This window comes from Pan paniscus, chromosome 11, assembly GCF_029289425.2.
Source record: "Pan paniscus chromosome 11, NHGRI_mPanPan1-v2.0_pri, whole genome shotgun sequence".
NCBI classification, from domain to species: Eukaryota; Metazoa; Chordata; class Mammalia; order Primates; family Hominidae; genus Pan; species Pan paniscus.
In genome coordinates, this window is record NC_073260.2 from 8,313,312 (window position 1) to 8,331,044 (window position 17,733).

The 17,733-nt window shown below is 55.4% G+C and overlaps 1 protein-coding gene across 2 annotated transcripts in view; it reads right to left on the reverse strand.

Moving 5' to 3' along the window:
• LAMC3 (laminin subunit gamma 3) overlaps nt 1-17,733 on the reverse strand; it is an 83,958-nt gene that overhangs the window by 55,826 nt on the left and 10,399 nt on the right. For both annotated transcript variants that reach the window (XM_003822380.5, XM_063594137.1), the window contains exons 2-4: nt 11,365-11,669; nt 5,817-5,947; nt 2,306-2,472 (exon numbers count right to left, since the gene is read on the reverse strand). In XM_003822380.5, the coding sequence (XP_003822428.3) occupies nt 2,306-2,472; nt 5,817-5,947; nt 11,365-11,669 (603 nt within the window). The remainder of the gene's footprint in view (nt 1-2,305; nt 2,473-5,816; nt 5,948-11,364; nt 11,670-17,733) is intronic.

Consider the following 17,733-nt stretch of genomic DNA (forward strand, 5'->3'; position numbering starts at 1 on the left):
TCAGAGGCTGGCTGCCTTCTGGAGTGGCAGCTTGGCTCTCTCCAAAATCTCCTGGAGGTCCTCCAAGCCATAATAGTGTGACTCTCACTATTGTGTGAGGTCACTCAGGGGTACAGAAAGCACAAGTCACCCTTCATTTCCCCCATTAAATCATTTTTAAAAGTCTGTGTGCAAGACTGGCTCTGTCTTCGCTCCGAGTGAGCTCAGGGGTGGATCCATGAAAGGTGTGGACCCATTTACACCTGCCGCCCTCGTGCTGCCCACAGCCCAGACGGCAAGCAAGCAAACCCCCTGCAGGTGCAGGGCTGAGACAGGAGAGGCTGGGGGCTTTGGGAGCCGAAAGAAGGGGCCCCTGTAGCTGTGCTGGGGTGGTGGGGCAGGGCTGAGACAGGAGAGGCTGGGGGCTTTGGGAGCCGAAAGAAGGGGCCCCTGTAGCTGTGCTGGGGTGGTGGGACAAGGCTTCCGAGAGGAAGTCATGGCCGTGCTGAATCTGAAGGCTGAGCAGTGAGGAATAGGCCAGGCAGAGGAAGAGGGGGCAGGAAGGGCGTCACAGACAGGAGGCGAAAGCCCAGGGGATACCCCACATGCAGAGATAGACGCGTGGCCTGGTGCGGGTGTGCCATGAGGCTGGCTGCAGATGGCATGTCGTGTGATGGCAGGGAAGGAGGGACATTGTGCAGTGGGGGGCCTGCAGTGCAGGGGCAGTTGTGAAGTCAGAGGCTAGCAGAGCTTGCTCCAGGGAGGCTGGGCTGCCGTGGTCAGTGGACGTTAGCTGGGAGCAAAGGGGGAGTCGTGGGAAGGTTTAAGCAGGGGATAGATGTTACTAAATTTGTCCTTTAGAAAGTCTTGGCCCAGTGCCATGGCTCACGCCTGTGATCCCAGCACTTTGGAAGGTAAGGTAGGAGGACTGCTTGAGCCTAGGAGTGTAAAGACCAGCCTGGGCAACAGTGAGAGCCGAGCTCTATAAAACATTGCTTGGCATGGTGATATGTGCCTGTAGTCTCAGCTACTCTGGAGGCTGAGGTAGGAGGAACACGCACCCAGGAATTCGAGGCTGCAGTGAGCTATGATTGGGCCACTGCACTCCAGCCTGGGTGACAGAGTGAGGCCTTGTTTCAAGAAAAGAGCCTTAGCTGCAGGCAGGGGAGGGCTGGGAACAGGGAGAGCAGGGAAGAGGAAGCTTCGGGTGTGCAGGGAGAGGAGGCAGGGCCGGGCCCAAGGCATCGGCTGCATGGACAGAAGTTAGACAGACTGGAGCGATGTGGATGAGGCGGAATTCAGGGCTCGGGGCTGTCTAAGCTGCGGGTGAGGGTGGGGATGAAGGGTCAAGCCTGAAACCCTGGCTCCCAGGCTGCTGACTGAGAGACAGACGTGACCATGGGGCTGAGGATATGGTAGAAGCAGTCTGGCCTCTGTGTCCCCACCATGGAGACAGCAGCAGGCTGGGACAGTGGAAGCCAGCCAGCACAGCTTCCTTGGCCCCAGGACTCTCTGGTGGAGGCAGGCCAGCGAGGGCAGCTCCTGCAGACAGTGCCCCACCCTCAGAACAAGCCGCCCCCGGCCCAGCCCCAGTTCTGGTCGCCAGTGGCCCAGGCCCAAGAGGACAGCGGGGCCCAGAGGCCAAGCTGCCCGCCCAGCGAGCCTGTGAGTGAAGATGTGTCTCCTGCCAGCAGCACCAGCACCAGCTGGAATCTGGCCCCCAGCAACGGCGGCTGTGCATGGAGAGCCTGGAGGAAACCAGGCTGTCTGGGGACAGGGTGGGGCTTGCAGCCAGTGCCCCAGCCAGAAGGGAAGTCAGTGGGTCCCTGCTCTTGGCCTGTGTCCCTGGAGAAGACATGATGGCATCATCCTCTCTCCAGCGCTTCTCTGAGGTTAGGTGGTCAAAGCCACATCACATGGGGGCTGGGACACCAAAGGGCTGCCTGGGGGCCCGTGGGAGAGGCTGGGTGGGCCATCAGCACCCCCTTGCTTGTGGGGTAGCCTGGTTCCGATTAGCAGCTGGGGTGGGAGTGGTTAACACAAAGAAGCAAGTCAGGGACCTTCCGGCCCTCCCACCACAGGCGCCTCTGCATGGGTGGAGTTGGTCCAGGGAAGCTACTTAGCGGAGGAGAGACTGAGGCTTAAATGCACCCCCTCCCCAGGTTCCCCTTCTGCTCCTCCTTATCTCTGCAGCAGCACAGAGACCCCGAGCTGCCCCCGGGGCGTACCCAGGAGCAGCCCCCACCACGACGTTTTGGGGAGTTCCTTTCCCCGCCTGCAACACCAGCCTCGGGTCCCTGATGCCCTGTGACACTCAGACACTCACGCAGACACTCGTGGGCAGCCTCGGCGGTGCCCCGGGCCCACGGGCGGTCCTGGAAGAAGGGCAGGCAGCGCTCACAGTCTGTGCCGGTGGTGTTGTGCTGGCACCGGCAGGCCAACTGGCCCGCCACGTCGGGGCCGCACTCGCTGGCATGCCCGTTGCACTTGCACCTGGGAAAAGACACAGAGGAGGAAGGGGACCCGCAGGTGCCGGCAGGGCAGACAAGGAGTTAGTCACCAGGTAGCCCCTGTTTGCAGGTGTGAGCCAGACTCCACCCTCAATCTTGGCCCTCACTGAACACCCACTATGTGCCCTGGGGGCAGCAGTAACAGAGAACTGACTGTACTGGTGAGCTCTGGAACAAACCCATTCCATCTTCACCAGCCTGTTACCACCCCCATAGAATGGATGGGTGAACTGAGGCACAGAGAAGCTGCCCAAAGCCACCAGCTAGCAAGTGCCTGGCACAGAAAGCTTCTGCCTGGGAGGAGCCCCACCTGGGGGCTGAGAGGGACCCAGGAAGAAGTCACCTTAGTCTCCCAAGTGGCGAGTGGGCCGGCAGTCACACCAGTCTCTACTAAAAATACAAAATTAGCCAGGTGTGGCAGCGCATGCCTATAATCCCAGCTACTCAGGAGGCTGAAGCAGGAGAATTGCTTGGACCCAAGAGGCAGAGGTTGCAGTGAGCCGAGATCATGCCATTGCACTCCAGCCTGGGCAACGAGAGCGAAACTCTGTCTCAAAAATAAATAAATAAATAAATAAATAAATAAATAAATAAATAAATAATCATCTCAGGTGTTTACAGCAGTACAAGAATGGACAAATACGGGGTCTTTGAGAGCAGCCCCAGCCTGTGGCCCCATTCCACACACAGGATCAAGAGACAGGTGGAATCAGGCAGGAACAGGGGTGCCCTGGGAGCCCGCGGCATGCTCGGCAGAGCCTGACCCTGTGAGTGATTGTCCCTGTCCCGACCACTGTCCCTGTCCCGAGCTGCTCAGAGGCCATGGCTTCTGCCCCTGGCCAAGGCAGTAGCTTCTCCCTAGAGCCTCACCAGAGGTGGGAGGGACATTAGCGTCCCCATTCCACACATGAGGCATCAGGCTCAGGCCTTGGAACTGACAGATGCTAAGTGGCTGATCTGGAGCTGAAGCCCGTCCTCATCGACTCCACGTGGACCCTGAGCTCCTGGACACTCCTCTGTGGCCACTCAGTGGCTCCCTTAAGCCACGTTCCACGCTCTGCCCTCAGCGGGTGTTGACGAATCACCAACCGCTGTTGCGGCTCCAGGTGCTTTAGCTGATATGCGGACACACTGTGTGGTACGGCACGTAGCACAGCTTCCACGCAAGGCCCAGTTTAGGCAGGCAGCACCCCAGGGTTTCTTGGGGTGAGGCAGGCGCCAGGCAATCCTGGGGACAGTGGTCACCAGGGAAGTCACAAGGGACTGCCCCTGCCTTGGAGGGGGTGCTGTAAACACCAGCCCTGTGAAGCCCTCTGACCCAGGAAAGGACAGTGAGACCCCACGGGCTCCACTGTGAACACAGGCTGTTGGGGCCACCTGTCCCCTGCCATGAGCAGCCTGCCCCAGCCAGCTGTGGTCTGAGGGTGGTCTGGCTCTGGCAGCTGGAACCCAGATGTCCTCTGGCCCGAAGCCCCCTGACAGGAGGCACTGGAGCTCATGGCCGCCTTCCCCGGGGAGCTCCTCCCACCGACTCACATAAGGGGGCAGGTTGGAGCAGGGGGATCCTCATGGCCACAGGGGCTCTCAATGATGAGCCTCGGCCTTCTCTGGAGCTCACACACCCAAAGCAGGCATTTGAGCCTCATGCCGCCCCCTTCTCCATCTCTCTAATGCCACCCAAGCGCCTCTGAACTGTGGAGGCCCAGAGTCCGGTGTCATCCCCGCTCCCCACTCCCACGGCCCATGGTTCACACACAGAGCTGCGTTTCCATCCTCAGTCGCGTTCAGATCCATGCGCCCCACACCCCAGCCCTCTGGGCCAAGTTGCCGCCTCCCGCCTCGATTCCTGACATTCGACTTCCTCTCTCCTCCTATCTGCCCCACTTGGCTGTCAGGGGTTTGGGGGTGTTTTAAAAATCTGACTCTGTTACTACCCTGACCAAATCCTTCCACAGCTTCCTCTTGACTGCTGGGTGAGGCTAAACCCGCCCAGGCCCTGACACTCTGCCAACCTCTCCACGCCCACCCGCCTGCCCTCCACCCAGCCACGTTGGCCGTCCCCTAGTCCTCAACCCCAGCCTTCCCACTCTTGGGTCCCGTCTGCAGCACCAGCTCCTGTCCTCCCCGACCCCAGGCACACGCTCTCCCTTTCCTCCCCTTCCTTGTCATCCTGGCGCGGGCTGATGTGTTCACTGGGGAGCAATCTGATCAATGTCTGCCATCCCCAGGTGACTGGGGCAGGAACGCACCTGTTTTCCTCTCTCCTTTCAAAGAAACCTGAGAAACACTGACGTGGAAGCTGTTCGTGCCTCCCTCGTCCCACAGCCCTCCCTGGGCACCCACTGCCAGGTGGCCATGTGCGAGACAGGCCTTGGGACTTGAGGTGAGAGATGGGCCTCTACCTCCTGGGCAGCCCCTGCTTCCTGGAGGGGACAGATGTTGGAGGAGAAACAAACTGCCCACAGCACTGATGGGTGCTAATGGCGTGTAGGACCAGGACCAGGGGCCAGAGAGAAGCGCCTTTCTCTAGGCCAGTAACATCCCTATACTAGAAAGGGGAAGGGGGCCGTGGCTCATGCCTGTAATCCCAGCACTTTGGGAGGCCAAGGCGGGCAGATCACCTGAGGCTGGGAGTTCGAGACCAGCCTGACCAACATGGAGAAACCCCATCTCTACTAAAAATACAAAATTAGCCGGGCGTGGTGGTGCATGCCTGTAATCCCAGCTACTTGGGAGGCTGAGACAGGAGAATCGCTTGAACCTGGGAGGCAGAGGTTGCAGTGAGCCGAGATTGCACCACTGCACTCCAGCCTGGGCAACAAGAGCGAAACTCCTTCAGAGAGAGAGAGAGCGAGAGAGAGTGAGAGAGAGTGAGTGAGAGCGAGAGAGCAAGAGAGAGTGAGAGTGAGAGAGAGAGAGAGAGAAAGCGAGTGAGAAAGAGAGCAAGCGAAAGAGAGAGCAAGAGAGAGAGAGCGAGAGAGAGCAAGAGAGAGAGAGTGAGAGCGAGAGAAAGAGAGCGAGAGCGAAGGGAGGATGGGAGGAAGGGAGGGAGGGAGGAAGGAAGGAAGGAAGGAACCTCCAGCCTGAGGGGACAATGGGAACCAAGACCCAGTGTCTGGCACATGGCAAATCAGCTGATGCAGGGGACCCGGCAGGAGGTGGGCTGGGTGTGGACCCCCAGGGCCTCGAATGGCAGGTACTCCCTCCCTCTCCCCTGGGGCACACCTGGCTTCTGTGCCCCCCCACCCCCCACCCCACAGCAGCCACCTTCCGCTCTCGGGTTTGGGTCCTGGAGCCCTGCCACCCTGCCTCCCTCCTCCCTCCTACCTGCCGCCCACAGAGAAGTCGGACACGGCATAATAGTAGGACTGGAGCACCTTGGGGTCCTTGAAGATGTCGTCCCCAAACGTGTTGAGCCGGTCTAGAGAGATGAGGAGTTCGGTGCTGGTGACCCACTCCTGGGGCAGAGGGGAGAGGGCGCCATCAGCAGGTTCCTGAGTATTTAGTATTTACCCCCATCGCTCTGCTGGCAGATCCAGCTGGCTGCCCCGGGAGCTCCTGGGACACAGGAACAGGCCGAGCTCAGGCCAATTCTGAGAACACTGCAGAAATAAGGAGGCTGTGCTTTGGGGGTCACCCCAACCTGGGTGCTAGGCCACTGATTAGTGCAACTTCATTCAGTGTCTTAGAGCCTCCATTTTCCCATCTGTGAATTGGAACAAAAATAGCACCTCCCCTACAAACATGTCTGGGGGAGGGTAGCAAGTGTCAGTGCTGGCTGTGAGGTCAGGCCCATGGTCAGGAAGCAGCTGAGGTTTGGGGGGGCAGGGGTCAAAGCAGCCCACTGAAGACCCGGTTGTGCAGGTCACCTGGCTTTTCCCAGCAGCTCCTGCACCTCATTCCAGGGATACAGCTGGGGGATGGTGTGCCCCCGCAACCTTCTCCCCTGCTCAGTGGGGCCTGGCGTGCAGCAGGCCCCGGGTTTCTTGGTTCCTCACATGCTGAGGGTCAGGCTCCTGTGGACAGGTCACCTGCCTCAGGTGACATCTCTTCCACGAGAGCAGGGACTTGTGGCCCCTTGTTCTCACTGTTTCCCCGGCCCTGGGCTCTGCCTGGCCCTAGCAGGCACTCGATAAATACCTGCTGATCCCTGAATGAGCAGCTTCCCCATGGAAGAGCGTGGAGGGGAAGTCGGGGAAAACCCACGTGAAGACTGACATTTTCATCTGCCTGCTGTGAGCAGCAGCAGCTCCAGCTGAATATTAATCAGCGTTTTGATTCCGCCCAGGAGCCCCTGCTTTAGCAATCAGGCCCATCAGTACAGAAAATGAGCTCCTGGCAGGCCGTCTTTTTGCCCCAGCGTGACTCAGGCCGACGGCCCTCCTGCTCCCCGAGAGCTCGGCAACCGGAGCTACTGCCGGGGACCCAGGGCCTCTGCCAGAGGATGCCTTGGCCAGGGAGAGGGGTCCAGCACCCGAACACTAAAGTGGGAGCCTCTGCACCAAGCTAAGCTTGTGCTTGAGTTTGCAGGTCCGGATCACCCCAGGATGCACTTCCCAAAGCTCAGCGTGCATTCAGGGATCTGGTTAAAGTGCAGCTTCTGATTCAGGGGTCAGCGGTGGAGCTGGGGAGCTTGCGTTTCTAACAAGTGCCCAGGTACTGATGCTGCTGGGCCGGCTACTGGACAAGGAGCTGAGCCCTGGGGTGGGGAAGTTCCGCAGTCCAGAGCTGAACGCGCTGTGGCGATTCCTTCTCCAGAAAAAAGTGCCACCTGGAGAACTCAAACCAACTGGATACCAGAGCTAGGAGGTGCGGCGGCTACTGATGCATATTGTGTGGTTAGGGCTCGGGCCTCACGGTAACCCTGAAGTAGGTATTGTTATTAACCCCATTTAGAGATGAGGAGACTGAAGCTCAAAGAGGGTAACCCTTCTGTTCCAAGTTGCACAGCCAGTGCATGGCAGAGCTGGGATTCTGGTCTATCTGATCCCAGGGTCCCAGCTTTAACCACGAGGCTGGTCTGCCTTCCTGTGTCTATCCCAAAGCCCTTATCATGCCAGTGGGGCCCAGAGACAGCAATGACCTGCCCAAAGTCTCCCACCTCTGCTTCCTGGCCTGTGACCTGATCCATCAGTCTGCAAGGACAATGACCATAAAGGAATGGGGTCAAAATCTCTGAGACATAGGATGGATGCTGGGAGAGAGCAGCCTTAGCCTCAATTGCAGGGGGACTGTCTTGATGCCTTAAAAGTCATTTTAGGGCCTGGTGTGATGGCTCACACTTGTAATGCCAGCACTTTGGGAGGCCGAGGCGGGCAGATCCCTTGAGACCAGGAGTTCAAGACCAGCCTGGACAACATGGCAAAACCCCGTCTCTACTAAAAATACAAAAATTAGCCAGTGTGGTGGCACACACCTGCAATCCCAGCTACTTGGGAGGCTGAGGCAAGAGAATTGCTTGAACCTGGGAGGCAGAGGTTGCAGTGAGCCAAGATCATGCCACTGCACTCCAGCCTGGGCAACAGAGCGAAACTGTCTCAAAAAAAAAAAAAGTCATTTTAGAGCAAGCCCCACTGAACCCAGGCACTGGAACTCCAGCTTAAGCTATGAGTGGGTGCTGGAGTTGATTTTAGATGGATCCCAGGACTCAGGCCATGGCATTAAGGAGAAGCAGGAGGTGGACAGCTTGGGCTCTATGTCCAAGGGGTGCTCAGGCGGCCCCTCAACTCTGGCGGTCTTACTCTGCAACAGCCAGGTCGACCTTCTCCTCCAAAGTCCTAGGCCCTTCCATGGGGGTCAGAGGGACGCAAGACCCAGCGGCCACATCCTTCCTTCCAAGCTCTGTGTCCTCTGAGAAAGCACCTGCCCCCTAAATGTGTCTAGAGGGAGCATGAGGAGAAAAGAGCAAGGTAGACTTGCCTCTCTTTGTCCTGCTCTGCTCTTGGTTTCTGTCCAGAAGCAGCAGGGGAGATATTTCTCAAAAGGTCATCTCTCCATCAGGGACAGTGTCCAGAACACAAGCGGCAACAAGACAGAAAACCTCCAACAGCCAAGGGTGTCCCCAGGGTGGTGGCTGCACAGTCGCAGGTGGGAGCGGGGGCCGGCCCTCCCTGCCTGTCTTCATCTGACCTCGGGTGACGTTTTCTAATCTACAGAGCTTTGGAGCCCCGTGGAGAAGAAATTGTAATTTTTAAACAAAATCATGGTGACATGTACATTTTTAGTGGGACAAGCAGGGCCTGGACGTCTAGAGATGTGGTACTGTGTGATAAAGGATTCGGCTTGCCCAAAGAGGGGCCTGGCCCTTTGCCCTGGATCCAGGGGAGTGACCTCCATATCCTTGGATGTCCCTCCTGATAAGAGGGTCTTCCCTTGGGCCACACTAGGTAGTCTATGCGGATGATGTGATTTGTGGTGGGGGCCTCGGGCCACACAGAATCGGCTTCACCTCTGGAGGGGCTGGAGACAGGTCAGCCACACAGGTGGTCAGCCGTGTCTACACTGCCAGCCTCCAGTAAAAACCCTGGACTTCAGGCCAGGTGTGGTGGCTCACACATTTAAGCCTAGCACTTTGGGAGGCTGAGGTGGGAGGATCGCTTGAGCCCAGGAGTAAGAGACCAGCTTGGGCAGCATAGTGAGACGAGGTCTCTATTTAAGAAAAAAAAAAATTATTAAAAAACTCTGGCCTTCAAAGTTGGCAGTACTCTACGCACACTGTCACATGTGGCTCTGGGGAAATATGTGCTGTGCGTGTGACTCCACTGCATTGGGAGAACAGCTGGAAGCTCAGAGCCTGGTTGGTCCCTTCTGTGACCTGGCCGTGCGCCTCTCCGCTGGCTGATGTGAGCCGGTAGCCTTTCATTGTAAAAAATTGCAGCTCTGAGCCTCACAGCTTTTCTGAGTTCCGTGAGTCCTTATAGCGAACCACTAAACCCAAGGGTGGTCCTGGGGACCCCGACACGGCCAGCTCCGTGTGTTCTCATGCTGCACATCGCTGACAGAATGCAACTTCTTTTTGGGTCTCAGTGTCCCCTCTGGAAACAGGATTCTAACCCTGGTTCCCTCGTTATCCCAGATGGGCAAAGGAGACGCTCTGAAAGTCTGGAGGGCAGGTTCCCTGGGTTTGGACACGTCTTGGGTCTGAACCCGGGGAAAGGGACTAGAGCAGCTGTACTCCAACCTTTTCGGCACCAGGAAGAGGTTTCGTGGAAGACGATTTTTCCACGAACAGGGTGAGCGGTGGTTTGGGATGAAACTGTTCCACCTCAGACCATCAGGCACTAGACTCTCATGAGGACACGCAACCCAGTTGCTCCTGGGAGAATCTGATGCCGCAGCTGATCTGACAGGAGGCTGATCTGACAGGAGGCTGATCTGACAGGAGGCGGAGCTCAGGCAGGAAAGCTCACCTGCCCACGCTCATCTCCTGCTGTGTGACTTGGTTCCTAACAGGCCACGGACCAGTACCGGTCTGCAGCCGGGGGTTGGGGACCTGTGGACTGGAGAGCCACCCAACACACTTGTGTGGAGATGGACAGCTATGGACACACAGCAACGTGGACACAGATAGGTGCCGATCCCGGCAGGTCTGCACATCTGGGTGGACCTACTGGGCTGAACTGGAGGGCCCTGAATGGACCGACATGGCGACAGGCCAGCCGTCCTCTCTACCATGAGGACAAGGACGGGGAGCTGTCATGCGCACGTATCTCCCGAGTGTGGGTGGGCACGCTCTACGTGCCAAGCACCACACTGGTCACAGTGTGTGTGTTCCCGCTACCCCACAGCAGTCTCTCCAACGTGGCAGCCACTGGCCACATGTGGCTAAGTTAATAAAATAATTATTATTTTATTAAATTTATTAATATTTAATAATAAAATATTAATAATAAAATATGAAATCCAGTTCCTCAACTGCGCTGGCCACATCTCATGGGACAGTGCAGCTAGAGGCGCTTTCCGTCATCACAGAAAGTGCTGCTGGTTGGCACGGACTTACAGCGTGGGACCCAGGGCTCTATGACTCCAAAGCCCATGTTCCTGTTGTATTTTGCCATTGTCATAGGAGCCCTTGGAGACACATGGGCAGGCCCTGTTATTAATTCACAGGAGGAGGAAGCGAGGCCCCTCGGTGGAGAGTTCTGGAAAGAACACCAGCCAAGAGTCTGGACACTCATGTGCTGGCCTGGGCCCTTCCACGCCTCATTTGTGCCCCTGGAAAATGCTGTCTCCCTCCAGGCCTCCGCTTCCACACCCATATAAGGAAGGGGCCAGGTGGGTTGACAGCCCTCACAGGCTCCTGGGAGCCACAGGGCTCTGCCCCAGGAGGCCAGGGAAGGGACAGCTCTGGTCCACTGAGCAGCCCGTCTTCCTTCTGGTTCATTAGCAGCATCCACAGAAGACTTGGGTGCAACGAGGCTTCTGTGGCAGAAAGCTTGAAAACCATGGGGTTTGGGGCCAAGGGCAGTGGCTCATGCCTGTAATCCCAGCACTTTGGGAGGCCGAGGCAGGTGGATTGCTTAATGTCAGGAGTTCAAGACCAGCCTGGCCAACATGGCGAAACCCCCGTCTCTACTAAAAATACAAAAAAGAATCAGCCAGGCGTCGTGGCGGGCACCTGTAATCTCAGTTACTTGGGAGGCTGAGGCAGAATAGCTTGAACCAAGGAGGCGGAGATTTCAGCGAACCGAAATCGCGTCACTGCACTCCAGCCTGGGCGACAGAGCAAGACTCAGTCTCCAAAAATAAAAGAAGAAAAAGAAAACCATGGGGTTTTGCAGGTCCCCCACCCTGTGTCCTGGCACATCAGACCCTCCTACTGCCGTGACCCAGTCCCAACCCCATCCCGACCTCCAAAGCCCCGCTCCTCCCTGACCTGCAGCCCAGGGCTCTCCTCAAAGTTGTAGGCGCTGGGCCGGCCCTCCAGGGTGGAGAAGGCCACGTTGCCGCCACTCAGCGGGGAGATGTCGCTGAACTCAGAGGTGCAGAAGGCCACGCGCTCGTCCTCGCCGGGGCGCAGGTACTGGCCCTCGGGCCGGCCGTAGGTCTTCTGGCAGGAGGCGCTGTAGAACTGGTAGGGCTCCCACGGGCCGTCGGCGCGGCTGCGCTTGTAGATGGCGAAGCTCTCAGGGCGACTGGTGTGGAACTTCAGCCTCACATACGTGATCTCGTAAGCCTTCCCTGCAGCCAGGAAAACGGGGCCCATTTTATGGAAGGGGAAGGAGGTATGGAATCCTGGTCTAGGGAGGACAGATGGCTGCATTGCAGGCACTAGCGTGGATGGATCGTTGGAAGCTGTCTGGAGCTCTGGACAGGGGAAGCCACCCTCCATTCATGATGCCTGCTGGGGCACTGGAAAGGACAATGCCCACATGCTTCCCAAGTATTTGCCGTCCCTCTTCTGCGTCAACTCGCCACCCTGCACAGGAATCTCCGTTGCAACACCCCTGAGAGGCAGCCGTCTCTGTTTGCTCAAATATCTCCAGCAATGGGATGTTGCCACATTCTAAGAAAGCCTGCTCTACCGTTAGACAGTTATTTCTTTTACTACACCCCAACAAAGCTGATCCTTGCACTGTGCCTTCGGCCTCATTCCCTTGCAATGACTACATATCTCCTAATCCTAACAAAATCCTCCCTGGACCCCTTATTGCTCCAAGTTTCTATCTTCCAAATTTCCCAAGACAGGTTTAAATCCACTGCCCCACAGCCTCATCTCCCAACTCAACCTTCAACCTACTGCAATTCAGCTTCTCTGGGCCACTCCACAGAAGACACTGTATTTGCAAAGTTACCTCACCCACAGCCCCCGGTGGCCACAGCCAGGGGCCTCTGATCATGCCTCACTTCCTGGGCCTCTGATCATGCTCACCTCCTCGAAAGTCCCCTCTCCTGGGGCCTCCACCTGCTCTCCTCTCCTTTGCCTGCCTTGGCCCCCTCCTGAGCCCCTCTGCTTGCTCCCTGAACCCCCAGCTTCCAGTGGCCTCTCCCTTCCCTGGGCTTTAGCCCCACTCCCCCACATGCCCCCGACACCCAGCTGGAGGATCTGCAGGCTTTAGGCACCTGCCTGCCCTGCGCTCCACCCTGGAAGCATCCTCAACAGCAGACCTGGCTCCATCACAATGACTCAGCTACCCTGGGAGGCTGGGGTAGGGAGGATGGCTGTGGTAGAGGGAAGGGGGTTCCCAATTCCTCCTCTTCCCTCATGGGATGTCAACAGGCAATGCCTAAGAAGAGAAAAACCCTGACATGGCAGTGCAGGCACAGGGCTAGGAGATAAGGATGCATCAGGGAACAGAAATGGCCCAGAGAGCGCCGGGCAGAGAGGGAGGCTGGGGTGCGGGCGCGGGAGAACTGCCGCCTTCCACAGTTCGAGCTGGGAAGTATCTGGCTTCTACACTGAGAGCGCGTATGATTTCAATAATAAGAAGGAAGTACAGCCTGAATTTAAAAAGGCAATTTCCCCACTGCCTGAAATGCCACCATCTCTCCCCATCCTCCTACGTTTAGGACTCCATCCAGGTACCCCCTCCTCACAGAAGCCCAACTCAACCTTAAGCCCTAATGCACACCCCTGACATCCCCCCAGGACAGGAGAGGGGGCCTCCTGCAATGTGACTCCATAGCTAGCCTCCTGCAGAGTTACCTGCTCAGCGGTGGCTCCCCACGCTGGACAGAGCTCCTCACCGTCGGCACCGGGCGTCTCTTTGGTAACTTCTGCCACCCCAGTGCCTAGCAAGGTGCCTGACACCTGGCAGGCATTCACTGAGTGTTGGTGCAGGAACGAATGAATGAAGAGAAGAACGGCCCACGCAGGGAGTCCCTCCTGCATCTCTACCGTTGGCAGTAGCCTCTCACTACCCAGAGCAGCACAGAAGATGCCCAGTCCCCTCCCCATGGCCGGCTTTCTATTCTCTGATCCTTCCATCCCTGGTCCCAGAGACCCCCAAGAGGCTGCCCACTGCCACCACCATCTTCCTTAGGTGCCGAGGACAAGCCACCCTAGTCGTCTGCTGAAACATCTTGGCTCTAGGTAAGAGCTAAAAGGCTGGGTGCAGTGGCTCATGCCTGTAATCCTAGCACTTTGGGAGGCCGAAGCGGGTGGATCACCTGAGGTCAGGAGTTCGAGACCAGCCTGACCAACATGGTGAATCCCTGTCTCTACTAAAAATAAAAAAATTAGCCAGGTGTGGTGGTGGGCGCCTGTAATCCCAGCTACTCGGGAGGCTGAGGCAGGAGAATTGCTTGAACCCAAGAGGTGGAGTTTGCAGTGAGCTGAGATGGTGCCATTGCACTCCAGCCTGGGTGACAGAGCAAGACTGTCTAAAAAAAAAAAAAAAAAAAAAAAGCTAAAACTTCTTTCTTAGAAGAAAACAGAGGAGTAAATAATATTTGGGACTTTGCACTAGAAGAGCCTTCTTAGAAATGATACGAAAAGCACAGGTAACAAAAGAAAAAATACATAAACTGGACTTAATCAAAACCAAAACTTCTGTCCTTCAAGGAACACCACTGAGAAAATGAAAAGGCAACCCACAGAGTGGGAGAAAATAGTTGCAAATCATATATCTGATAAGGGACTTATCCAGAATATATAAAGAATTCTTACAACTCAAAAAGACAACACAATTAAAAACTGACAAAGGAGGAGTAGATTGCTTGAGCGCAGGAGTTCACAACTAGCCAGGGCAACATGATGAAACCCCATCTCTACAAAAAATATAAAAAATGAGCCGAGCATGGTGGCCCGTGCCTCCAAGCTGCTTGGGAGGCTGAGGTGGGAGGATCCCTTGAGCCTAGGAATTAGAGGCTGCGGTGAGCCATGATCACGCCACTGCACTCCAACCTGGGCAACCGAGTGAGGCTCTATCTCAAAAAAGAAAAAACAAAAATGGCAAAGGTTTTGAATAGACATTTCTGCAAAATGGATATATGAATGGCCAAGAAACACAAGAAAAAATGCTCCACATCATTGGCCAGCAGGGAAATGCAAGTCAAAACCAGAATGAGATTTCCTTCACACCCTCAAGGCTGGGTAGCATGAACAGAGGTAATAACAAATGTTGGTGAGGAAGTTGGGGGATTGGAACCCTCATATACTGCTGACGGGAATGTAAAATGGGGCGGCCACTTTGGAAAACAGCCTAGCAGTTCCTCAAAATGTTACACACAGGGTTATCACAGGACCTAGCAATTCCAGTCCTCAGCATATACCCAAGAGAAATGAAAACATATACATCCACACAAAACGTACATATGGATGTTCACAGCAGCTTTCTTTGTAACAGCCAAAGAGTGGGAACAACTCCAATGCCCAGCAACTGATGAATGAATCAATAAAACGTGGCATATATCATATGATGGAATATGATTGGGCTACAAGAAGAAATGAAGTGCTGACACACGCAACCACAAGAATGAACCACGAGAACGTTAAGTGGCAGAAGCTAATCACCAAAGACCACATCTTATGGGATTCCATGTAAATGTCCAGAATAGGCAAATCCACAGAGATAGGAAGGACACAGGTGGTTGTCACAGGATAGGGGTTCAGGATGGGGATTGGGGGAAAACAGAAAGTGACTGCTAATAGGTACAGGGTAATAAAGGTGTTCCAAGCTGGGCTTAGTGGCTCACACCTGTCATCCCAGCACTTTGGGAGGCTGAGGCTGGAGGATCGCTTGAGCCCAGGAGTTGAGACCAGCCTGGGTAACATAGCAAGATCCTCTCTCTACAAAAAATAAATAAATAAATAAGAACAAATTAAAAAATTAGCTGGGCGTGGTGGCTTGCCTATCCCAGCTACCCGAGAGGCTGAGGTGGGAGGATGGCTTGAGCTTAGGAGGTAGAGGCCACAGTGAGCTGTGATCGTGCCACTGCACTCCAGCCTGTGCAACAGAGTGAGACCCTGTCTCAAAATAAATAAATAAATAAATATATTCTAAAATTGATTGTGGTGATGGCTGCACAACTGTGTGTATATACTAAAAACCACTGGATTGTATAGTTTAAATGGGTGAATTATACGGTATGTGAATTGTATCTCCTAAAGCTGTTATATATACTATGTATGTTATTGTGGTGTTATGATAGCTATCAGTTTTCGGGCTGGCCGTGGTGGCTCACACCTGTAATCCTAGCACTTTGGGAGGCCAAGGTGGGAGGATCACTTGAGCCCAGGGGTTTGAGACCAGCCTGGGCAACATAGTGAGACCATGTCTCTCTATTTAAAAAATACATATATATGTGTGTGTGTGTGTGTGTGTTTTCATCCACAGCTCCTGGCTTATGACTCCCATAGCCCTCCTTACAGTCTTTCATTAGAATTTTGGGTGTGTTGGGCCTCAGGGGCAGGCCTCTGCCTTCTCCTGCCCTCCTTTCACTCTAAAGTTCCCCCACCTTTCTGACTGTGGGTCTTAAGACCCTCCAAGAGAGGGTCCCACCCTACACCCAAGGGAAGCAATGCTGATGCATGAAGCGTCCATGAAAACCTGAGGACAGGGTTCAGGGAGCTTCTGGATGGCCGAACACGGGGAGGTTCCTGGAGGGTGGCACCCAGGGAGGGCATGGAAGCTCCCGCCCCTTCACCATTCCTCACCCTGCTCATCTCTTCATCTGTGTCCTTTGCAATATTCTTTATAATAAACCGGTCAGTGTGTTACCCTGAGTTCTGTGAGCTGCTCCAGTGAATTGATTGAACCCAAAGAAGGGGTCATGGGAACTTGAAGCTAATCTGTCAGAAGTTGGTGAGGCCTAGACTTGTGACTGGTGTGTGTGGCAGAAGACAGCCTTGGGGACTGAGCCCTCAACCTGTGGGACCGGATGCTGTCTCTGACTAGATCGTGTTGGAACTGAATTAGAGGACACCCAGCTGGTACCGCTGCTTGTTGTGTGGGGGAAAAACCCACGCATTTGGTCACAGAAGTCTTCTGTGTTGATGATGGCTGTGGTCTGAGAGCAGAGGAAAAACACAGTTTGAGGAGTTTTTCCCTACACAGTTATATATATGTATAACTGGACCTCATGTCCATTAGGATGGCTATTATCAAAAAAACAGAAGATAACAAGTGCTGGCAAGGATATGGAGAAACTGGAACCCTCATGCACTGTGGGTGGGAATGTGAAATGGTGCATCGCTATGGGAAACTGGTGGTTCCCGAAAAAACTAAAAACAATGCATCTATTGGTCTGGAATGCCCTGCCACCTCTCTTTGCAAACATGTAGTCATGTCTCAGTCATGTTTTGGCTCAGACTGTACCTCAGAATCCTTCTTAACACAAAGCCCTAGGCAACACTGAATCCAAGGAAAACTGTTTGGTCTCCCCAGGTTAGAGGAGAACTTGGCAATCTTTTTGTTTTTTTAGACTTGGCAATCTTGATTCATATTTGGGGCTTAGACTTAGTGCCAAGATGGGAGGGCTGTGATGGAGCCTATCCCTGGTTCAGCCAGGGTCTTGTGGTATCTGGCATTATGGCCATGGGGAGTCCCCAGCTCCTTATAGGGAGTCACCACACCCAGAAGTGCCAAGAGCTCGGCTGGGAAAGGAAGAACAGGAACAGTGGGTGGCCAGATGGGGCTCAGGGACCCTGCTGGGTGTGACTCCCCTGTAGGCTGGGAGCAGCTCACCCACCTGGTTCTGATGCTGGAGGTGGGCAGGGCAGCCTCACCCATGCATTCCCAGCCCAGCTTTCCACCCTAGCCCCTCCCGCCCCACTCCCTAGGCCACTACTGCCCAGATGGCTCCAATTATAGGGCTTTGTTTTGTTTCCATTTTCCCAAAATAAGCCTCTTCGTACTGAGCTCATTCTGCTTGGTCACTGCCGGATGTGGGCCGGCGTGATTTTATGACTGTCCCGGTGTCATTCTTGATGGGCTTTATGTTCCAGCTGGCTGGAGGGGACACAGCTTGGCGCTCCTGCTGTTTGGCTTGGGCGGTGCAGGGCCCGGCCGGGGGAGGCTCTGCTGTGCCCAGCTGCTGGCTCAGCCAGCAGGTGAAGACTGGGAGGGGGGCGGGTGGGACCTCCATGTCTCCATGGGCACCAGCACCCCCTTCACCCCCTTCCTAGGCAGCCCGTTCTCTCTGGGGCTCCATGGACTCCTGAGTAGGAGGGCACCCCGGTTTTGAGCAGTGACTTTGGCCATGACACTGAGGAAGTCCTTCTGCTCCCTGAGCCTGACTCCTCACTAGTAAATGAAGCGTTTGGGGATCTCAGCCATACAGTGTGGGTAAAGTACTTGGCAAA